Source organism: Musa acuminata, chromosome BXJ2-9 (assembly GCF_036884655.1).
Source record: "Musa acuminata AAA Group cultivar baxijiao chromosome BXJ2-9, Cavendish_Baxijiao_AAA, whole genome shotgun sequence".
In the NCBI taxonomy this organism is placed as follows: Eukaryota; Viridiplantae; Streptophyta; class Magnoliopsida; order Zingiberales; family Musaceae; genus Musa; species Musa acuminata.
Genome location: NC_088346.1, coordinates 6017912 through 6036719, shown reverse-complemented (window position 1 = coordinate 6036719; position 18808 = coordinate 6017912). Strand labels below are relative to the sequence as shown.

Below are 18808 nucleotides of genomic sequence, written 5' to 3'. Positions count from 1 at the left end.
GCTCGACCACAAACAACAGAAGAAACAAACCCACCTATAAAAAATGTCCCATTTGCTTTTCTCGTTGGTCAATGCACCATATATTGGGACCCGCATTGGGTCCCGCATGGTTCCCGTGAGGGGAAGCGTTGGGGTTTCGCGAAACAGAGTCTCTCTTAAACAAGAAATTTTGTGGTCATCGAGGCGTCATCCGGCAACCAACGAGGAGCACGCGACATAGGCACTTCCTGTCTCTCATTCTTCCACGTGGCCCGATTCCAACCTCCGCTGTCTACCAACCTCTTGTGCTTCTCCTGCTTCTCGACTCTTCCGTCTCCTCCGAGGCACTTTCTCTTCGCCCCCTGCCGCCGACGCGATCTACCAAATCCCTAAAGATCCATCGACCAGTATATCGATGTCAGTTTCTCTCTCATCTGCTCCGCGGATCCTCCAAGACCTTCTCTTCCTCCGCCCCACCGCCGGCCGCCTCCACCCTCTTCCCGGGTACTGCCGGTTGCAGAGTCGTCGACTGCGGAGGCTCTCGTCTCGAGTCGTTGTTCAGTCGGGTTCCAATGAGAGAATTTCGGTCACTGAGGTCTCCAGGGACTTGGATAGGTATGTGGGGAACGGGAATGGGAACGGTGGCGGCAGCGGATACGGGTTCAGGGAAGTAGTTAACGGGAGTGCGAATGGGAAAATCGAGGTGATACTTAATGGGAATGAGGCAAGTAATGGCAGTGCGAGTTTGGTGTACACTGATGGGAATGGAGCGGTAGCGAAGGAAGTGGATGAGGTTTTTGAGGAGGCGAAGAGGAAAAAGAGGGTTGAAGATATAGGAAAAGAGGATGCTTGGTTCAAAAAGGGTGGAGAACAACCGCAGGTACGTACCACTTTCATTAGTGGTTTTGTAAATTTATTGAAATCGAAGCATTTAATGAATCATCACCTTAGCTCATTCTAGTGCAATGGTTTATGCTCACGTACAGAAGAAGTCGTTTTCTCAGTTGCTGCAGGTGGACCTGCTAGTGAATCAATATAAATTCATTTTCAGAGATTACAAATTTGGAATGTAGGTTTACGCCCAAACTCTGCATATTTGTATATGGATAACATAAACTGTAGAGATGGAGGAAATAAAATCATCCTTTACTCTGGACAAGTAAAAGTTTAGGATATCCATCTCCTTGACATGGTGCATAGACAGAGGATTATAGTTACATACATGTAAAAGAGGCAATCTAGATGATGTGTTGGTCACTAGTGGTGTGAACAGGAGAAAACTGTGTCCTACTAGTGCTGAATCAAGTAATTATATAAACTGATGACATGTTCAAATTATCCAATTTCATTTACAGGCCACTAATAGCTTTATGACACAACCTGCTCATGCTGGCCGGCATATGTTATTGTGCCATTAATTTGCTTACATGATATTTAATGCTTTGTGGCTCTCAGACTTCTTGAAATCAGATTCCCAGAGAATTATACAAATAAGTGTTGCTATGTGAGTTTCAAGATAGGCGGGTTTAATGGCTTAAGTAGTGAGTTGGGAGAAAGTTTAGTCCCACTATTGTGCTTCAAAGATGTCTGCGACCTCAATTTTTCTTGCTGGTCTGTCATACAATTAGACTACATCATCTGAAGGGTTCATTTTTGTATTTAGGAGAAAAACATAATTTTATGACTGCTTGTGAATAATACAATTTTCTTTTACTTTATAACTGGGCTTTAAGCTGGAATTTATGTTACTAAAGTTTTTAAACATAATTTCAGTGTTTTGGAGTACCATCTGGCATAGATTTTGCAGGTGAAGGTTTTAAGTAATTGAACCTTGTTTTATTTTATTATGGTGTAAACTAAGTTTGAAACCTAAAGAGTCATCAACATGGAAGGATATAATATATGCATACATGTATGTTTGTATATTATAAGAATATTTCTAGATAGTTTATTTCTAACATAATGAGGAATAAAAGCTTGTCATTGTTGCTGTGAAGAGAAAATCTAAATACATTTGTATAATATATTGAACCATCTGAATGTTATTTGTGGTCAATGATTTCTTTAGCATTAGTTACTTAGTATTAATAACTTTATTTTTGATGTTAGGAGATTATATAGAAGTTAAATTTCATTTTCAATTGTTTAGATACGGGGCCCCACCAATTCTCATACATATACCCTGCTATATCATATTGATCGAGTGAATTAAGATGATTCTTCACCCTCACTTATTAATGAAACCTCATGTTGTGGTTTTTCTTAATAATAAATACAATCTCATCTTTTACCAAGACCAGGCTATGGCTCGTTGAATCTTAAGTAAATGTCAGGCTCCAAGGTGAGATGAAAGAACAACCAGTCAGAAAAGAAGTCATGTGTGGAAGGGTATAGGCAGGAATGAAAAAATACATCAAAGTGGTGGTTTCATTTAAATAGATACGAATGATAAATAATGAAAAATCTAAAATGAAAGAACATAAAGGTCATCTGGTGTTCAAACAAATGGATTTTGGGACCATGGCTTTTGCTGGGATACTAAAGAAGTAATTTGACTCACCTATACCTTCTTGAAAATTTGAAATATATAAAGATGTTACATGCTTATAAATGTCATAAACCCCATCAACTGTAACTTGGTGGTTCCAAAGACCACATAGCTCAATGCCACAAAAAATAATAAAAAAGAGAGGATATATATAAGAGGCCTTATAGACTTCTAGTTACATCTTTATATCTTATTGCAGAACAATAACCATCTAATTAATATGTATCCATAATGATTCTTGGGGCTGTATTTGAGAGCTTCAATAAAGATGTTAGCCACCCAAATCTTAGATTTCAAAAACTTCTGAGCTACAGAAATAACAAGTTATTTTAAGGAGATCTGCAAAAGTGCGAATTAGACTGAATGTCTATGCAGAAGCTACTTCTACTAGGTTTTCTAATTTTTACTGTTGAGTGGTAGACATTCAAGTAGTTAATTTGTCTGATGTCAAGAGGTATATTATATGTATAATGGGCCAGCTTTATGAGGTGGTATAGAACTTTCTACTTCTGAATATCTATGGTCAATCTCATGTAATTTGTCAAGCTGCAATACATTATCGTGGCATATGTTAAATGTGCTATGAGCCTATGAGTATAATTTGAATTCTTAAAAAATGCTGAAGTATTTTGAGTCTTCTTATACATGGTCCATTTGCAGGTCATGCTGTGAAGAAAACCTTTTGAATGCTCTGAAGGAAATCACCAACTAACTTATTTGATAATTCGACTTACTGCTATATATGACTTCTGATCAACATGACAAGTATAATGATGGAAAGTTCTTAGTTGGCAACATTTTCAAAATACTTCTTACTTAAAAAAATTATAGAAAAGAAAACATCAACTTATCATATATGTTTTTACTTCATCAATAACATTTCCTTTTTCTATTTGATACTGTAATGAAACTTTTACATGACTGGGTGCATTTTAATCTTTGGGGGAAAGTTGGTGTCAGTAGATTTATGGCAATATGTATTCAAAGGAAACAATCATAAACTCCATAGGCTAACATGATTTTTTTTAATATTACAATCAAATTATGCATCTTTGCACTTAATTAATGATTGAATTACATTTCTTTTTCTCTCTTCACATCTGTACCTTTTTGGATGTTAGCTTCTAATTAAAATTTTTAAAAATTAACATATCAATTAAAATTTTTTGTGTTTATCAATTTTTGATGATTTGCTCACACTTGCAGGTCTCTGTTACTCCTGGAGGGCGTTGGAATAGGTTCAGAACTTATTCTACAATTCAAAGAACCTTGGAAATATGGGGCTTTGTTTTTGCATTTCTTTTTAAGTCTTGGCTTAACAACCAGAAGTTCTCTTACCGAGGTAAATTTCTGAATCTTATGTTAGAATCATCTTGCAGTCATCCAATCTCTCATGATAAATCAATTCTTTTGTTATTGTAAATACAGATTTGGCTCTTTGAGCAACTTATACAGTCTAATAATGGCCTAGCAAAAGATGGGGTTGTTTATAGGGGCTGGTTTAAGTCACAGGAAGAGCTTGTCTGGTTGTAATGGTGAAACTGCATAAATTGACCCTCCCTATACTCTTCTAGGGTAGAAGGAGCCTTGTGCCAGTGCCATTTTTTTAAAAAGGTGTGAATTGGTGCCTTGATCGTCGAAGCATTGTTTATTTAAGTGGTAATTCATGATGAAAAGCTTTTTCTTATCTATACTAAATAACAGATGAACCAGGATATTCATAAATATTGATGAATTAAATCAATAAACCTTTTTCCTACTTTTGTTCTTCCAACCCTAAGATGTTCTATCTTTAATCCATCTACATGATTGGTGTTTAGCACCTCCCATGTCTTCGAGATCTATGTTCTTTAGATTGGTTATAGCTAGCACCTACATGGAACCTCGAGGCATGCCTATGTCCCATTAAGGACAGCCAGCTTCAATCATATATGCATGATTTCAGATATTATAGCCCATAAGAAGACACATCAATCGAGGGCATAATCAAAATGAAGCTGAACTTTAATGAATCTCCACTCTAAATTATTGTGTAAGTGTAACAATTATAAATATTTTTTAATGTTATTTAATTTTACAAGTCATTGTCAGTTAATTCACTTAATACTTAGCACTACTTTTTGGTAGGTGCATTCATGTAAAACAGGAGTGTTGAGGATCATACATTAAAAGATATCAGGTTATTATGACACACCATCTGTTTTTTGGATGTTAAGATTTATGTCTTGACAATGTGCAGGAGGAATGACTGAGGAGAAAAAGGTTTCAAGGCGAAAAGCCCTTGCTAAATGGTTAAAGGAAAGTATCCTGAGGTTAGGTCCCACATTCATTAAAACAGGTCAGCAGTTCTCCACAAGGGTGGATATTCTTCCACAGGAGTATGTGGATCAATTGTCTGAACTTCAGGTCATGTTTCTAATTGCCCACTAGAGTAATCTGCTCTCATATATTTGACTGTAGACAAATTTATGGTCATGAATTTGCTTTGTTCTTGATTTTTTCAATCATGAATGGATATGGAGTTATTAGCATTCATATACTTTACAATTCTTTTATAGCTTTCTGTAGAAATTTAGACGAAAGAAATAATGGATATTGGATAATACCGTACTTACCTTTTCTCAATGCATACTTTTGTTAGTGAGGAGGTTTTGTTTCTGAGGTTCTAAATCCCCTGCAACACAATGTTAACAGTTGGATGTAAGCAAGATATATAGAAAGTGAAGTCAAGTGGTCATTGCAAACTTCTGTTGCATATATCATAAAATATTTTCCCCCCTTTTGTAGTGAAGGATGGATTAATTATCCCATTTATAAACAAAGCTGTGGTAGGTGATATCTAGTTTCTCAGGTACTGTTGCTTTATTAAATTGACTTATGTTGTAATGCAACATCAACAAATTGCTTGTGATAGATTACAATGCTTGTCAAGTGAAGGGGAAAAAAAAAAAAACCACACATATGTTTGTTTCTTTTGTTTTGGGTTCATTTTTTAATTTTGAACTTGTAGAGCATTGTGTATATTTCCTTGATTATACTTTTATTGTTAACAATCACATTATTGAACTTCCCAAATTACTTCAAAATGAAACTCAAAAAGATTTTCCGTCTTTTAACATGCCACTCACCTGCGTTCACCACCCTCTCTCTACCACCCTCCCTCTCTTGTACATAGGTGCATCTCACTGGAAACACCACAGTAAGATGGTCTCGCTTTTTAAATCTCTTTTCCTCATGTCTGAGTATGTCTGCATCCATGTCGGATGGGATTCTATGCCTCAATCCAATGGAATTGGCTTTTATGGTCAGAATAAGCTGATTGTTTTCAATCTGGCTGATCCCAATGAGCTTGTGTTGTTACAATTTATTTTTGATTGATTTTGTTCAACTCTGGCCATTATCTTTGTTACTTTCAGTTTATTAATTATGAGCTTATTTAATTTTTCAATTTCCGTATGGAGCCTAGTATTAGTTATAGAAGTACCAAATTATCTAGTAATGTACAGTTTTTTTTTTGTGACTGACCTCTAATAGAGGGCTATGACATGTTTTGGTGTCGCTATATATGCAGATAATATTCTGCTACTCTCAGTTATATCAATATGTTACTGTGCCTTTGCTCGGTGTTTAAATCTGTGGAATTACAAGAATTTTCAGTGCTTCATATCAAGTGGCTAAACCTATCTATGCATTAAGCAGGACCAAGTTCCACCATTCCCTTCAGAAACTGCCATCTCAATAATTGAAGAAGAACTTGGAGCTTCTTTGGATGATATTTTTGATCGATTTGATTATGAGCCAATAGCTGCTGCAAGTCTTGGTAATCAATTTTCATCTAATAAGCAAGGAATCTATTCATGTAGAATAAGTGGTATGAAAACGTATGATACACTTCCTCTTGCATTGTCAGGTCAGGTGCATCGTGCAAGTTTGAATGGCCAAGAAGTGGTGATTAAAGTGCAAAGACCTGCCCTTAAGGAGCTATTTGATATTGATCTGAAGAATCTGAGGGTTAGTGCTTTGTGACTGTTCAAACTTCAAACTTCAAAGTACATTCTTCTACTTGATACTTGATTCTTTACATTATTTGGTCATTACTTAGATCCCTGTTCAATGCCTTTCACAGTAAGGCATATGATATTTAATGAGGGCTTGTAATAGGATAATACACAAACAACTTGTCACCTATACTGCATGTTTGAGTCGATTTTCACTTTTTGATGCATAAACTATGGTAGACCCCATCAGCCATGTCAACCATTCAGTATTTGTAAATATATCCACTTTAAAGTTATGTAGATATAAATAGGGAATGACATCTAAATAAGTGGATAGTGGATATATGATGGTTATTCGCAGGTGATAGAAATAGCTTGATGCACCAACATTTCCTTTGTTTTTTTGTGAATTTTATATTTTATTCAGCTTATGTAGGAAATGCTAGCATGTTTTAACTTCTAGACATATATGAAGTTATGAACTAATATAATCGCATTAAGACCAATCAGACTTTAGCCTTATGTGTTGGTAACACTCTTTTTAAGTTTCAATCAGGTTTTAAGGTACCAATTTTTTTTTTCTCCTGGAATTGGTGTTTTGTCATGTTTTGGGGAATGATATCCATCATATCTTGCATAGAGAGTTATTCTTAGGTGAAATTCTTCCTTGCACATTTCTCTCTTGAGAGCAAGGTTTTAAAACATTGGTGTCATTGTCAAGATTTTAATATATCATTATCAGTATGTATTAACCAACATGTATGATATGACCAAGTAAACAAACAAGGAAAATACTGAAAAATGTTTGATCTGTAAGTACAATAGGCACATGAATTTACTGGTATGGTTCAGTTATTATACTGTAGTATTTAAAACTAAGGTTTGTCATACCGCTTGGTATGGACGGTATGTACCGGTCCGACAGGGAACCGGTATGGACGGTATGTTCGGTGTGACTCGGTACAGTATCGTACCAATAACTAGTCGGCACACTGGTACGGAGTGGTAAGACGAACCACGCTTAAAACCATGTTGGAATATAATAAACTTCTTTTGTGTTTATTAAATTATGACTTGTTATTGAGCGTTATGATGCATATTCATCTTCAGCTTATCACTTATTAGAAAATCTACATGTGTTTTTGACACCTGAAACATCATTACTAGTGTAAGATCATATAGTATATGATTTTCAATTCTTAGAAGGTGGTCCTTGATGTCATGGTACTGTTGCTTATTTGTGATCTAGATGATTAAGGTTCAAGTCACAGAAACAACCTTTCTGCTTAGAGTGGAAGGCTGTATCGATTGGCCCTTGCTAGACCCTGCACTGGTGGAAGTCTCATAAACTGGATTGCCCTTTTTATATGTTGTTATTATTAGATTCTGAACTCTGCTAGATAACATGTAAATAGTAATGTTTTAATTAATGCTGTGATGTTGGCATGCACTGGGTTGTTGTGTCAACACTATTGTCCTTGCAGTATGGTTTGCAATACCGTACTGTATCACTCGGTACGGGTGGTACGTACTGATCCAATAGAGGACTGGTACGGGTGGTATATCGGTACATCTTAGTGTACTTTATGTTGGTACACTCGGTATAGCTTGGTACATACCATACCGATAGCTGATCGGTATATCGGTACGGTATGATATTTAGAACCTTCCATTGCAATACGGATGGGAAAAGTACGGGAAGAGACAAGAAAGTGAGAGTTAGAGAGGGTAAATGTTTTCGTTTTCCTTTGGATGATCTATAATTGCTATTTCTTATTGCGTGTCTAGAGGATAGCAGATCCATGATCTAGTGGTCGTAGAGGTCCGTATGTCTGAAAATTTGTTCCTCTCAAACATATGAACAAGGATGATGCTTCTTCTCCGAGCTTATTTTACCAATAGAGTTTCTATTCCATTTCACAATAAAAAACACATAAACGATTGGATAAAACAATTGTATTCCATAGAACGGAGTAAAATGCTTTTACTAAGCCTGTTCTCAGTACGAGGAAGTTGGTCTTGTCTTCTTGGCAGTTGAGTACATGCTGCTTATACTGGCAGCATGGCATGAGATTGAAGTTAGGGCATGGCTCAAGGATCTAGTGCCTTATTGATAACCAACATGGTAGATAACACATTTGTCTTCAATATCCAAAAGCAATAAATATTCCTGGAAATATATACACACATGAAAGTGAAACTATAAACAAGAGACAACTGTTTATCTGAATGTTACAGTGACAACTTACAACTAGGAGTCTAGGACACAATAAAACAGGCACTTTGGCAATATATATATATATGTGTGTGTGTGTGTGTGTGTGTGTGTGTGTGTATACATGCATACATACACATGCTCTTTTGTCTTTGATGATACTTTTGTATATATTTAATTTCTGAAAGTTTGCTGGGAATGATTTTCTCAATTGACCAAAAATAGATTCCATGTTTCCATATACAGCTAAAATATTTAGCTTTGGGATACTTGTATACTTTTAAGTTTTAGTTTTCCCAGATTGTGATTATGATTTATGAATAGGTGTGATATATGAAAATAAGGTCAGCTTTACCTTTCATATGGCTGATGATGAGTGCGGTAAAGCGAATGGTTTACAAATTTGATACTCGCATTACGTATAACAAATATATGCTAATTTTTTTCCTTAAAATGAGCTGCTCTTTGTCATGGCTTATTTGCTATGTTGGGAAAACCAGAGGACTCTCTATATAGTTAAACATAGTTGCTAAAGTGCCACAACTGTTCTTTTATGTAAATATTATGTTGTTACAGGTTATAGCTGAATACCTTCAGAAGGTGGACCCCAAGTCAGATGGTGCCAGAAGAGATTGGGTTGCTATATATGATGAATGTGCCAGTGTCCTTTATCAGGTTATTTTACTGTTGAATTAGTTATCATGGAACTCTTTTATCATATCAAGCAAATTTGAATTAGTTATCATATCAAGCAAATTTGAAATATATTTAGCTCAATTACTTTAAATGACAAATGTGATGTTTTATGAGCATCTAAAATGATGTTAAATGGTCAGTGTATAACAAATAAGCCTACCCTTATTCATGCCTTTGAGATTAAATATGACTTTCATTAGAAAAGTTCCACAGTGCTGCTAGACTCTTACATAGTGGAATTTCTGGAGTTGGTTTCATGTTGTGTTAGCTTAAAGCACAAGCAATTAATTACATTTTCACTTACCTTTGCATAGTCTTACAGTTAAATTAAAATCCTCAGTTGTTGAAAGTAAACTTCAGCACCAACTTTCCTGATATTAGGATAATTATTAGTTATATTATTAACAAAATTTCTATGGACCTTTCTAATTCTTGAGTTGAAAGAGGCTGGATGATGATGCGATACCAATTAATGTTTTAGTGCCTATATATTATCATTGAAAATGGGCTCTTTGCTTGTAGGGGTAACATTGTGTATGTTGAACCTCCTCAGGTTCCATTTAGGCAGGAGCATCGTGCTTCTTTTCTGTATTATTGGTGGTTGATTTTTCTTTTCTTTTCTTAAAATAAGGAATTATCATTCAATTGAGCAACTGCTGTATGGTCACAGAATTCCGTAACATTAACAATCGGTGTGAAATTCCACTAGTTCTTGCCATGTTAGCAAGCTTTTGGGCACAAAAGTTTTTAGTAATAAGAGACCATCTCAAAACAATACTCTCTTCCCAGTTCAGAACAGTCATTGCACTGGTCCCTTGGATGCTGTGGCATTCTTTCCACACTATTGCATACGTGGATGAGCCTGTGCATCCATTTGCATCGAGATGGTTCAGTTAAATATTGAACCCCTTCAGTCTGAATATCTGTTCATACAACATGGTTTGAAGAATATGGATTGGTTTCATGATCTATTACAAATTTCAGATCAGGATCATACTAGGTTGTGCAGATATGACCTATGGATCAATATCTTAATAAAAAACCTAAAAGGTTAGAGAGTGATATGATTAAATTAGGACAAAAAATTCAGGGTGACAGAAAAATTAAGAGTAATTCTTCTCCAATCCTCCTTCCAGCTGCTAATATTTTTCTTCTTCTCTTCATCTTTCTGATTCCTGATCCTTTTTGTTCTACTTTCGGTGGCTATTAGATGCCAGCAGCAGCCAGACGAAATATCTCTTTTTTTTCGTCCTCATGCTCCTCTGCCTTTCCCCGGTTAGTTTTAATCTGTTAAATAGCTGGTGCCAAACTCCAGTATAATTTACCAATATAGGAAAGTCAATTGGCAACAGTCTACTAGGTTGAGGTGGGGTGAGTAGGCACGGATTTGGTTCTCATGGGAAGTGATGTTGACTGGAGTGTTACAGAACTTGAGCCTGACACCAACATAGTTAAATGAGATTTGGGTTGATCATTGATCCAAATTGATCCAGCCCAAGCTCGACCAATCCTTGACCCTGTATTCCTTATAACCAAAAAATGAGGAAAAAAGGGAAAAGAAACTGGTGTTTCAGGACAGCAGCAGCTGATGTTAACCAGATTGATGCAAATTATGGTATGTGCCATTTCTAGAACTACTCTATATACTGGTACAACTCTGCTTATAAAATACCACTCACTCTTCATGTGTCTGCTTATAATATACTGGTACAACTTTTTCTGGCTTATCCTTAGAGCAACTCTTCTTATAAAATACCATTCACTCTTCATGTGCCTGCTTATAATATACTGGTACAACTTTTCTGGCTTATCCTTAGAGCAACTTGCTTATAAATGTATCTCATAGTCCCGTATCTTCCTTCAGGAAATAGATTATACAGAAGAAGCAGCTAATGCAGAAAAGTTTGCTGAAAACTTCAAAGATATGGATTACGTAAAGGTGCCTAAAATTTACTGGGAATACACCACACCACAGGTTCGTTATCTCATTGTTCGTGCGAGACATTGGGATTTTCAGAGAAATTCTTTTTAGTTTCCTGATTAAACAGAATATTTTTTTGTTGTTGCAGGTACTCACAATGGAATATGTTCCAGGAATAAAGATAAACAGGATAAAGCAATTAGATCAGTTGGGTGTCGATCGAAAAAGGTAGTGCAATATGAAATTCTTGTCTAGATATCAGGACAAAAAGGTTTTCCCTTTCTTGATTGCAGTTTCAAGATGATTCTCTGATTTGATTCACATTGGCATCCTTTCTTTATAGGTTGGGCCGATATGCTGTTGAGTCTTACCTTGAACAGATTTTGTCCCATGGGTTTTTCCATGCTGACCCGGTACGCTTGGCTGAAATTATACTTATCACATAATTGTTGTATTCGACCTAAAATGGTCTATAAGTTTAGAAAACAAGCTGGATTGATATAAAATTTAGAATACTTTTGTGGTAGTTTCCTGCAATTATATTGGGACTGTTAGTAAATTTGTAATATCTTAATGCCACACACAAACACTATGAGTAGAGAAAATTTTAAATACAGTTGTTAGAAAATTTACTTTTGTGGTAGTAAGTGCTTTTGACATATTTACTTTTCCGGTAAATTTTTCAGAGATAACTGTCTATCAAGACCATGCTAAAGGTGAAATATTTAATAGGAAATGTGGCTGTAGTTCTTTCTTCTAGATGCAACAAACAAATAGAACATCAGTGATTTTTTGTTAACTTGTTATTTTTTGTAAATAGTCATGATTGATATAAATATTTTCCCATTCAGCATCCTGGGAATATTGCTGTGGATGATGTAAATGGTGGGAGGCTCATCTTTTACGACTTTGGAATGATGGGAAGGTTGTGTCTTGAACTCTTGTTGCCTCTACACTCTTCATGGAAAGAAATCATACTTTTGAAATGCTCATATTTGAGTAACAAGTATTCATTCTACAAACCTTTGCAGCATTAGCTCCAATATTAGGGAAGGGCTTCTTGAAGCATTCTATGGAATTTATGAGAAAGACCCAGACCGGGTTAGTTTCTTTTGACTTTTGTTAAAAGGATATAATTCCTTTGACTCTTGATCTTTTCTTGAATATTTTGTTATACATATAAAGCTAAATTTCCTCTAGTGCCTTCAATGACTCTGATTTTTCTTTTATTCAACTAAGTAGCTAGCTTGATCTTTCTTAAAGGACAGACTCGTCACTCAAGTGCTTCACATGAGAAACTTCTGTTGAATCTAATTAGTAGTCTTTTTCTATATATGCATAGTATTCATAATTTCATTTCTGACTTTGAAGATTGTTTAGGTCATTGTTCATTTTACATATGTTACAAGTTTGAGTAAAATATTGAATAGAGAGTAGTGTCATTCTGATATTAAAAGAAAATTCTAGGATGAAACATTGAAAACCTGTTTCTAAATGAAAATTTCACCACTAAGTTCTTGATTAGATCCAAATTTTTGATGCCAGTCTATTCAGATGATATTATGGTATCAGATATGGAAGTTTTGGGGCATCGAAGCTATAGAAATAGATTTCCAGGGACAGATGCAATTCCTGCAAGTCAGCTTGTTTGGAAAAAAAAAAACTTTAATGTGAGACATTGTTCTCGTGGATGCTTATCACTTCTTGGTGGCATCATACGCCCCCCTTGAACTCCAAGCCAACAAGGCAGTCCAAGGTGCCTTGCTTGTCAGTGAAATTATGAAACATTTCTTGTCAGCGAAAACTGTTTTTATGTGTAGTTGTATATTATAAATTACCAGATTTGGGTGATCTGCAGAATATTGCTTTTTATATCTTTTAAGTTTTTTTATTTGTATGAACTGTTTATAGCCTTGGTCCTTCAGTGTGTTTTCTTCTTTTCTATGTTCTTCCAGCTCAGTAGCTGTTTGAACCTCTAACGTCAGTCGTGAAAATATCTTGTGTGCAGGTGCTTCAAGCAATGATTCAAATGGGTGTTCTTGTTCCTACAGGGGATATGACAGCTGTCAGACGAACAGCTCAATTCTTTCTTAATAGGTGATTTTCAGGAAATATAATGCATATTAAACCATATAAAGTGTGACTCTCAAGTAAATCCTACTTTTGTTATTCTATATTCACAGTTTCGAAGAGCGCCTTGCAGCTCAAGTTAAAGAGAGGGAGATGGCAACAACAGAGCTGGGCTTCAAAAAGCCATTGACTAAAGAAGAAAGATTAGAGAAGAAGAAGCAACGGCTGGCAGCAATAGGTGAGACATATGATGTTTCAATTTGTAGGGTGTGGAATTTTAGCTTTCATTACCCATTGTCGAGAACATAATTTCTAAAAGGTTGGTTTATGTGCCAAATTTTATGCTTAAATGTGATCTAAATCTTCAGGGGAGGATCTTTTGGCCATTGCTGCTGATCAACCTTTCCGTTTTCCAGCTACTTTCACATTTGTTGTTAGAGCATTTTCAGGTGTAATAAACAAGAAACAATTCTTTTATCTAATTGTACCACTTTTGGGCTAAACTTTCACTAAAATTGTGACTCTCGTCTGCACAGTACTAGATGGAATAGGAAAGGGACTTGATCCGAGATTTGACATTACTGAGATTGCCAAACCGTGAGTCTTGTTTATAATTTTTCTTAATTATCTTCTGCTTGATTATAATTTGTGATTTGCTGATTTTTGCATCATATAGAGCTGATTATATTTGCATCTTCATCACCAGGTATGCCTTGGAATTGCTTAGGTTCCGAGAAGCTGGTATTGAAGTTATTGTCAAGGCAAGCTTCTTACTGCCTGATGTATTGTACCTCAAAGCTGTTATGCTTTTACATTTGAACTAATAACTTTTTTGTTCTTATAGGACGTTAAGAAAAGATGGGAAAGACAGTCGAGTGCTTTCTATAACTTGTTTAGACAGGCTGACAGAGTAGAAAAGTTGGCACAAATAATTCAAAGATTGGTATTCAACATGATGTTTTGTTGTTTTTCCATCTTTTGTGTTGCTTCAAGGCAGTATTTTTCACAATTTGAAGTCCATTTACTATGTTGTGATGTCTTACAGGAGAAAGGTGATCTCAAACTTCGGGTGCGAACACTGGAATCAGAAAGAGCATTTCAAAGAGTCGCTGCTGTCCAAAGGACAATTGGAAACGTAAGCCTTCAGATTCATGCTGAAAAGCCATTACCGAAAAGCTGTTATACCATCCAATATTTCCAGACTGAAAAGCTGACCAATCACATAAAGTTGTATCAGATTGAGATTTCAATCCTTAAGTATAATAATACTAAATTCATTAAGATGAAAATAATCCCAAGCGATAATTTGCCATTAAACAATCTTGCGAGTGAAAAGGGATTATGAGCCAAAGGGTGCTAGGTATAGTTTAAGCCTCTATTTGGACTATCAAAATGTGGAAAATACTATTCAAGTGGACTAAATCACCCCTGAAAAATTGCATCGATGATGTGGTCTCTCACAAGTCTGATATGAGGGATTTACATGCATGGATTGTAAGAGTGATCACTCCACCTAAATAGCAGCTTCCTTGATGCATGGATCTTTTTTTTTTTTTTTCCATGGCTTCAAGATAGGGCTCTGTGATAGCTTAGATTTGGTATATCTTCACATAACATTAAGATCCACATGTGATATAAATTATGTGATTTCTATTGTTGAACAATAATGAAATATTTCAAGAAAAAAATTTGTACACTTTGACATAAACAAGGGGCCAAAAATTGCATTCTAATCTGCATGTCATTTGAATTCTTGTAAGTAGAGTTATATATGATTGGTATTGTCTTTGAGTTGTGTGGGCTGTATAAGAATCTTCCTGTGGAAAAGAATGAATCACCCACATGAACCAAAAAAGTAGGGGAACAAATCCAAAAAAGTGCTCTCAAGTAAATCAGCATACAATACCACAGCAGGAAGTTAATACTTTTTTCTGGAGATCTTGTTCTACTATTTTTAACTATCGCTTACTGTTTATGCTTAAAATGATCAGTGTTTATATGCACTACTCAAATCTGATGACTTCTATGTGTAATTTTATTATATTGTTTGGCACTCCTTTTCTTCTCTTGCAGTGTCTGCATTTGTAAGATTATCTTATACAAGAAATGCTTATGTCTCTGTATGCAAATGACAGGGTGTTGCTGCTGGAAGTTTAGTAAACCTTGCAACAATCTTATATTTCAATTCCATTCGAGTAAGCAAATCCCCGAGTGAACACTTGCTAATTTGAAAATTATTCTTTTGCTTTCCTCGTTTTCTTTTGTAATAAATCTTTTGAGTGGGCAGGTGCCTGCTGTGGCTGCATACCTACTATGTGCATTTTTCGGGACGCAAGTCCTCTTTGGCATTCTCAAAATAAAAAAGTTAGATCAGCAGGAGAGATTGATAACCGGCACCGCTTGACATGCGAGTTTTAGCTGCATAGCAAGTTCTGCTTGTATTCTTGTCTTTTCATTTTGTGCTTCCTAATTTAGTTTCCTTATCCATTTTGTATCATAGCAAGCGCCTCAAAGTGAAGCGGAAATTTGTAAATGCTGCATGATAGATGCAAAAATAACATTATTGTATGTTCATTCTTGTAGAGCCGATATACAGGCTTTACATCCAATTATCGTTCAGCTTCAGCTCTTATTTCTTGTTCTTTACTGTGCGGTTTCTTTCAAATCCATAAATATCGATGGGACTAAATTGAGTTCCTTGTATAAAAGATAAATCTTCGTAACATGTTCTTATACAATTATAATTTTTCTTCACATTCTCAAAGCCATGAACGACTCAGAGATACATTTAAAGGTAATATTCATTGTCATTGGGGACTCTCATGTGCTTTTTCATAGTATATTTTCCTCACAAAAGAGAATATTAAGCTAAATTTACTGCCTATCCCATTAATTTTTTAATATAAAATAATTTTTGTTATATTAAACTATGTACAAGACACCTAATATATTTCAACCTGAAATTTACCAACTATATTATAGATCAGATGTCATTCAATGAAGATGCAACATGCACATTGGTTAAGCTCTAAGGCTATCACTACCCTTGTCTGTGCACGGCGCTGATTAATTATAAATTACTGAATGGTAATGGTAATGCATATTATTCGCACGTGAATTTACACTAGTATAAAGATTTATGAGCTTGATGCGGTGGAGAGCTTGTGGTAGTGTGACGATGATGTTCAGATTCAGTGGTATTATCAAGTTGTGTTGATGGTAATGAAGAGTTAGTGACACATATTTGATTAAGTTGATGTACTTCCATATCACTTGACCAAGGAGAAAACAAAGATATCATTTGTGGTGCCGAAGGCATTGTTTCATTGGGTGTCGCATAATGAGTGGTAGAGAGGTTTTAGAAGAGGTGACGTGCTACTTAATTAAAATAATATAAGAGTCTAAGTCAATAGGAGAATTAATAGTTAATATAGTAAGAGGTGCTTGAGAAGGTTTGAGGTGCTTTCGTATAAACCTAATCATGAATGATTGTTATAGCAATTTACATTGCTGAGAAGCAAGATTTTGAAAAGAAAAAATGGATTCAAAAATAATAATATGACGTGATACAAAGATCTTATAAGTTTAAGGATTAAAGTATTAAAAAATATTATAACCAAGGGAGTACTCGATGAAGATGCATTATCGAGATTTTTGTGTTAACTTGTGTATGCTAGTCGTCCTACAAGCCAATCATATGAGTGATGACACGTGTGACATACTATATAGTCTTTTTGTTTATTATTATTATTGATATTTTTTCACTTTATATTGCCTACTTGATATATTGTGATGTCCTTTGATTTGTGTAATGAGATCATGATAATGAGACGAATTCGTCTATAAACATAGACCCTAAACATTTCTAGTCATAGATTATTCGAGAGGGGCATTGAGATAGTCGGATAAACTAATATACTGTAGACTCGTCTATATGATGGAGACAATTGGTCTTATAGCTACTTGTGTGGGGATGCTAGGGATATAATGCAGGTGCTCATTGGAGAATGAGTTCACTGAATAATTCATTCAAAGAATGCTAGATGGTTAATGATACCTTATCGTTAAATAGTAATTTGGTGGTCCTAATTATATGTATAGCCTTACACTTAAGATACCAAAGATATAGTACTCCACTCTTTGATACCGGATTTATAGATTAAAAATTCTAAATATAATACAGTTAGTCATTAGAGGTGATAACTAATGTGGCTCCGGTGCGAGCAACCGAGAGTGATCAAAGTCGTCCAGGATGAATATCAAGTACTATAACTGTGGATATCAAAAAAGTGGAAAGAATAAAAGAATGTAGATAAAAAGAAAAGTACTAATCTAGATTCTAGCTTGTAGATGTCTAGCTAGTAGATTCAGCGAATTCTTGGCACATGAATGATTCTATCAATATCAATCGGTCTCAGAAGGATCTATTTATTTGAATAATGATTACCAACATTAGTATCATATTAAAAATCTGTTATTGATTGGGTAGTTGGATGAACTTGGTACTGGATTCATATTAAAAATGTGACTATGAAGATTATTGAAAGAAAGCTCATTCTTATGAAGACAAAGAAGATCCCAACTAATCTATACATCCTTTTGGAGAAATATTGTGGATGACTGATACATCAATTATATCATTCGACTCCGGATATGAATCTACTACTACATCACTGCGACATATGTATGAATGCTATAGACTCTTTAATACTACTACTACTACTACTACATGAATCGAAGGTGCTGATGGTGAGCTTCACGTCATACACACGTAGCGACCTGCAGCCATTCATGCTGTCGTTGGAAAGTGCAGTTGTGGCTCGGTGGTGCAGGGAGGGAGTGTGAGGGTTTCATGTTCCTGTATATCCAATTCTAAGGCCTCTTGATCTAGTAAGATAGTGTTGTAATATTAGGTTGAGGTCGTCTACATCTCCTGCAATTGGACATTTCCCATAGCTCGCCAAGATGAAACATGAGTCTCACTGTATATTATTATATCATCAATTCAACAACATTTTCTGCAGCCATTGGTTGCATAGTATAAATGATCTGATTGTGATCTATATCAGGTCCCACAGCACCATAGCAGACCCGATGGTGTGTCATAATATCGAGAGCAAGATAGTAGATATATTAATAAAAAATATTAAATAGTGAACGGTCCAATAGAAAGTATAGTAGCATCATATTAATATTAATACAAATAATATCAAGTCGATGTAATATTAAGTATAGTCAATGATCTATTATATAGTACGTTGCTTGTAGGCTCATTAATTAGAAGGTTCAATCGTTTTCCCGAGGATTCAGCATTCAACACCGAGATCAGTTACCGATAGATGTCACCGACTGTGTGCTATTCAAGTGGCCCTACGAAGGGA

The 18808-nt window shown here is 35.4% G+C and overlaps 1 protein-coding gene across 1 annotated transcript; it reads left to right on the top strand.

Moving 5' to 3' along the window:
* Nucleotides 1-276: 276 nt before the first annotated feature.
* Nucleotides 277-16059, top strand: LOC135622820 (protein ACTIVITY OF BC1 COMPLEX KINASE 8, chloroplastic-like). The gene is made up of 20 exons (XM_065125022.1): nt 277-859; nt 3734-3869; nt 4767-4933; nt 6227-6347; nt 6438-6538; nt 9317-9415; nt 11301-11411; nt 11506-11585; nt 11701-11770; nt 12209-12282; nt 12389-12458; nt 13366-13454; nt 13541-13665; nt 13796-13876; nt 13964-14024; nt 14134-14188; nt 14272-14370; nt 14473-14562; nt 15563-15622; nt 15715-16059. Exons 1-20 carry the CDS (start codon nt 395-397, stop codon nt 15829-15831), a joined length of 2271 nt encoding a protein of 756 aa, XP_064981094.1. The 5' UTR covers nt 277-394; the 3' UTR covers nt 15832-16059.
* The last annotated feature ends 2749 nt before the right edge of the window (nt 16060-18808 follow it).